Consider the following 5821-nt stretch of genomic DNA (forward strand, 5'->3'; position numbering starts at 1 on the left):
GTTGGTTGGATGTGGTTATGTCGGATCTTGAGAAGAGAAACGCTGTTACTTGTTCGAAATTTTATTAGCGACTCGCCATCTTTTACAAAAGTAATAGATAATTGAATAGATCATAGATCAATGAATCGATAGTTCGTTTACATTATTGATCATAGAGTAAATATCGATTATAAACTAACATGCCCCCCACCAAAAAGGGCACAGGCCTTTTTTAAGAAAATTAATGAAATTGAAATTAAACTGTATATAAACCAAAAATGAATTAATAGCAAACTGTCAAAATTTTAAGTTGTAAACACAAATGAATGAAAATCTTAAGTAATACAAATATGCAAATATGAAAACAAATGTACGAAATTATCCTAGTATTTACAAAACATCCTAATTTTAATTAATCATCCTTATAGTTAAATCGCTGTAATCAGTACAAATCAAAGTAAATGTAAACAAACTTAGCATAAATCAAAATGGAAAGAAAAACAAAATAAATAAATCTCAAAACCGAAATAAAAACTTAAAACATAACTGCTGAAATCAATAACACAAACATAATCAATTAGTTTTAAGTAATTGCAAATTAAATATGTACACAATATAAAGAAAACATTAATTAAGAATCTATTGAAAGTATGAATCAAGTAAACTTATTAGCTACAACAATTTATAAAGAAAAATGATATAACATAGCTACTTAACAAGTTTTACAGTAAATTATGAATCAATGTTAATAGGTAAATGACACAATTTAAGCACATTTCTTTTAGTAACACTATCACCACACTTTACACTATACACTCTGGTTATCCCGTCAGGTCCAGGATGTTTGTTGAGTATGCGCCCCAGCATCCACTTCCCCGGAGGCATATTATCTTGTTTTATTAATACAATGTCATTAACTGAAAATTCCTTTTTAATTTTCAACCATTTAGGTCTTTGTTGTAATCTTGTTAGATATTCTTGTTGCCATCGATGCCAAAAATCATTTAAAAGTTTCTGTGTATAAAGCCATCTAGTATGTAAGTTAAAATTAATGTTAGTTAAGTTAGGTGTAGGAACAATTTTAAGGGCTTCTCCAACTAAAAAATGTCCTGGTGTCAGCGGGTCCACATTATCTACATCACTGTCATCTATTGGTGTCAACGGCCGAGAATTGAGACAAGCTTCTACTTGACACAAAAGTGTGCTCATTTCTTCGAATATTAAATTTGTTGTCAAAACCCTCTTCAAATGATCTTTCGTTGATTTGACTCCAGCTTCCCAGAGTCCACCGAATGTTGGACTGTAGGGAGGAATGAAATGCCACTGAGTACCATCCATAGCCAAGGTGTTTGCAGTTTGTTTATGTAATGATTCTAAATTAGCTTCCTCTAGGGACTCCTTTAGTTCTCTATTTGCAGCAATAAAAGTTCTACCCTGATCGCTCCACATCTGAGCACAATGCCCTCTGTGCGACACAAAACGTTTGAATGCTGCAATAAAAGCTTCTGAGGTTAAGTCGCTCACCAATTCTAGGTGTATAGCCTTTGTAGATAAACAAATAAATATAGCAATGTAAGCCTTGCTTGTGCGAATGCCCTTTGCCCTTGGACATGAGGATGTTGAATGGTCCCGCGAAATCTACGCCGCTGTTGAGAAAGGGTCGTGATGGAGTTACTCGCTGACTCGGTAGATCACCCATGAGTTGACTTCTTGTTTTGGTTCGAAGTTTTGCACAAATTAAGCATTTAAAAATATGTGATTTAACAATGCTTTTTGCTCTTATAATCCAATATTTCGTTCTCAAATATGAAAGCATGAGTTGCAATCCACCATGTAAAGTTTTTCTGTGTGCATCAGCTACAATAAGTGCGGTAAGTTTAGACTTGGAGTCGAGTATAATTGGATGTTTACTGTCTTCCCTTAAGTTTGCATGACGCAATCTTCCTCCAACTCTGATAACTCTTTCTTTGTCAAGAAAAGGGTTCAAAGTTTTAAGGTGACTGGTTGGTTTGACATATTCATACATCATAATATTTCTTATGTCATCACTGAAATGTTCGCTCTGATCCCTTTTTATACAGATTAATAAAGCTTGATTTAATTCTTCTGTTGTAATGCTGGACTCTTTGTATTCCTTTTTTCTGAAATTTAGAAATCTTCTACTGTAAACAATTATTTTTTGAAGTTCTTCTAGTGTATCAAAATTATCAAAATCTAAAAATTTATTTGAATAGTTATCTTCAGTTTCCATGGTATTTAAACAAACTTGTACAGATTTCTTCTCGAGATGAGTTGATACAATGTTAGGTCTTGAAAATGTTATTGTCTTTTGTAGAAGCCATGAAGGGCCATTCCACCATAAAGTATCGTTTTGAAGTTCATCGACACTGCAACCTCTTGAGGCAACATCTGCCGGGTTCTCCTGAGACTTAACATGATACCATTGACTGTTGTTGATGTTGTCCAATATCTCCACTACTCGATTAGCGACAAATGGTTTCCATCTGTTTGGTTCTCCTAGCAGCCATGCTAACACAACTGAAGAGTCTGTCCATGCATAAACTTGATTTGATGGTATTCTCATTGCATTGGTTACATGGTGTAATAATTTTGCTAGTAGGACTGCACCACATAACTCGAGACGAGGTAGGGATATTGTTTTCACTGGAGCAACTTTATTATATTTTTGTTTAAGACCTGGTGACTTTTCTAATTTGCTTTCTAATTGTTTGAATCTTCTCAATGCTATCTCTCGACTATTTCCTTCCATGGATTTAGGCTTGTCTGTTTTGAAAGGTAATTGTACAATGTATCTGCCATTGCTACTTCTTGATGTTGTATTCTGAAATAATTCTTCACAAATTTGTTCATCTTGCGTTAATTTCCTTTTAGAAGTTGTATCTATTTCCCATAGTGATTTTAACATATCATCTAGGTTTGTAATTTGATGCATAACTATAATATTTTCTTGGGTTGATTGTAAACTATCATCTATTGTTCCAAAAATTATATAACCTAATGTGGTGTTTTGAGCACATGGTGTTCCTGGTGGGCCTCTTATAACCTCACTCAGTATTATCTGTGAATATACATCTACTCCCAACAGTAGGTCTACAGATCTTGAAATGTTGAAACTTGGATCGGCTAACTCAAGTCCTTGTATGTGGGGCCAGTCGCTGTATTGCAATGTTGTGTTTGGTATTCTTGAAGTAAGTTGTCTGGAAATCACAAATGCCTTTATTTTGATGCTAAAATCTTTCATAAATCTGGAGCTTACTTCAATTTGAATTGATTCATTTATCCTTGACTTTACTGATCCCACCCCGATGATGTTTCCTTTTGTTGAATATCTCTTTGCCTTTAACAATTGAGCAGCTTGCTCGCTTATTAAACAACCTTGTGAACCTGGATCGATTAATGCTCTTAAAACAGTTGTGTATCCATCCTCGCTTTGTACAGCTACTATTGCCGTCCCTAATAAAACTGTTTTATTGTATGTTGTATTTGATTGTGAAGTCGCTACTGTATTAATTTGAATTGGTGTTTCTTCAACATTTGCATTTAAAACCGTAGGTTGAGAATGATTTGCAATGTTACCTTGGGTACTCGCTGTGGGTGAATGATGAAGAAGCGTGTGATGCCGTTTGTGACAAATCCTGCAAGTGCTAGATGATCGACAATATTTGACAGGATGTCCTGGAATTAAACAGTTGTAACAGATGTTATTCTGATTGATATATTCTCTTCTCTTTTGTAGATCCATTTTTCCAAAACTTTTGCAGTGACAAAGTGCATGATGTTCTTTACATAAGACACATCCTTTGAATTTTGTTGTAGTGTGATATGTGTGGACTGTATTTTTCTCCTTTGTACATGACTGCAATAATTCGAGCGTTCTGAATTTAATTTCTAGAAACTTTTTTAAAATTGAAAATGTAGGTAGATCTCCGGAAACTTCCTTGCTAACATATTCTTCCCATCCCTTTTGTGACTCTAGATCTAATTTATTGGTAATTATATAAACAATTAGAGGGTCCCATTGGTCTGTATTAATGTTTAAATTATTAAGGCTATGGAGGCATTGGTTAGTGGTATCAAGTAAAGCTTTTATATGACTCACCGATGGACTCTGCAACCTTTTCTGGTTAAATAATTTCCTTAAAATAGATGTTACGATGAGACGTTTATTGTTATATCGCTGCCTCAACACTTCCCAGGCTTGATCGTAGTTGTCCTCCGTTACTTGTATATGTTTTAGTAAATTTTCTGCTTCCCCGCTGACACTCAATTTTAAATATTGTAGTTTTTGTACTTTACTAATTCCATCGTTCTTGTGAATGAGGGAGATAAAAAGGTCTTGGAATGTTGGCCAATCTTCATAATAACCGGCGAATGTGGGTACTTCTATATTTGGTAATTTTACCTGCTGCTTCATACTTAGTGGGCTGCCGATAGCTGGTATGCTGCTGCTTTGGAGATGTGCTGGCTGAAGAAAATCTTTCATAGCTGTTTTACCTTGAATGTAGGTCTCTTCGCAGTCGACGAATACTTCGTTCTTGAAATACTCCAATGATTTTTTTTGTTCTTTCGTTACTATCCTTATTAAGCTGTTATGATTATTTGTGAAGGCGACCCAGTATTCTTGTAAGATCGACATTTTGGTTTCAACATATCCTTCGGTCAGACGACTTTTTGGAGTCTTCTTGAAATTCTCGTAACTTCGGGTAATGTGTTGGCGTATGTCTTGGAGCACTGTTAATAATTGTTCTACGTTATCCATATTTTTTACCAATTTTTCTAATTTTGAATAAAACGCTGAATATTCGGCTCGATGAGGCCACTATGTTGGTTGGATGTGGTTATGTCGGATCTTGAGAAGAGAAACGCTGTTACTTGTTCGAAATTTTATTAGCGACTCGCCATCTTTTACAAAAGTAATAGATAATTGAATAGATCATAGATCAATGAATCGATAGTTCGTTTACATTATTGATCATAGAGTAAATATCGATTATAAACTAACAGTTTGCTTCATTAATTATGTGCAAATAATACCTTATTTAATTGTTTACAAGTTATTAAAATTAAGAGCTAAGAATGTGTTTAATTCAATCTACCCTCCCTGTAGTTACAATGTTGTGATGCTTCCCTGAAAATTTATATCTTCTCTCAGAGCTGCCAGTAATTTAGCCAATGTTGGTAATTCTTTATGCACAACGTAAAAACTGTGAATTTTTTTGCCGAATAGCGCACAAATCGAACCCGTCTAAGTCGAACTTTTTCGGATGCGGGCGACTCTTCCCTGGGGTGATAATTTTTTTCGAAGTACTCGCCTTCCTTCCTTTGTAATTCTTATACCTTCTTTTGTAATTCTTGTTACAGTTTTCTCTGACACACCTGCAATTAAATAATGAACAATTAAAAATAATAGTAACTTTAAGTTTATAATGCTTATGTACTTTGTAAAATATGTTTTACTTTCAGTTACCTAGTTTTAGAGAATTATTAGTCAAGATCATCTCGAGCGTATTGCGCGCTAAAGTTTCCAAAACCAAGTGACAGATAGCTGTAGTGAGGCGACGTAAGCGTTGATATTTGACATGTCTAGTGCTGCGCCGATACACCGGCACAGTGTTGATTTTTGTCTCTAACGGTTCAGCCATCCTGCATTTCCTTCGTCCTCGAAGGAGTATTGATCCTTGCTGCATCGTTTTACACGCTGTCCCAAGCGCCATGAAGAGCCAGAACACCTCCAAGAAAAAGGACCTAAAAGCAAATCAGCCCCGTAGGCAGAAAATATAGCCCCGTAGGCAAACATATAGCCCCGTAGGCACAACTTAGC

At 35.1% G+C, this 5821-nt stretch overlaps 1 protein-coding gene across 2 annotated transcripts; it reads right to left on the reverse strand.

Moving 5' to 3' along the window:
- Positions 1-3064: 3064 nt before the first annotated feature.
- Positions 3065-4997, reverse strand: LOC123723184. 2 transcript variants are annotated; one of them, XM_045685747.1, is made up of 3 exons: positions 4100-4997; positions 3577-3675; positions 3065-3197 (listed from the first exon to the last, which is right to left on the reverse strand). In XM_045685747.1, the coding sequence occupies exons 1-3, from the start codon at positions 4757-4759 to the stop codon at positions 3129-3131; spliced, it is 828 nt and encodes a 275-aa protein (XP_045541703.1). In that variant the 5' UTR covers positions 4760-4997; the 3' UTR covers positions 3065-3128. The 2 variants fall into 2 exon arrangements, with proteins under 2 accessions (XP_045541703.1, XP_045541702.1); XM_045685746.1 differs by having other exon boundaries at positions 3577-4997.
- Positions 4998-5821: the final 824 nt, after the last annotated feature.

The sequence above is a fragment of the Papilio machaon genome, chromosome W, assembly GCF_912999745.1.
Source record: "Papilio machaon chromosome W, ilPapMach1.1, whole genome shotgun sequence".
NCBI lineage: Eukaryota > Metazoa > Arthropoda > Insecta > Lepidoptera > Papilionidae > Papilio > Papilio machaon.

Coding starts and splice junctions, on each gene's coding strand:
- LOC123723184 (XM_045685746.1), bottom strand. CDS start 4,759: ATGGATAACGTAGAACAATTATTAACAGTGCTCCAAGACATACGCCAA. Junction 3,198..3,576: donor ACCCACAGCGAGTACCCAAG/GTAACATTGCAA, acceptor TGTGATTTCCAG/ACAACTTACTTCAAGAATAC.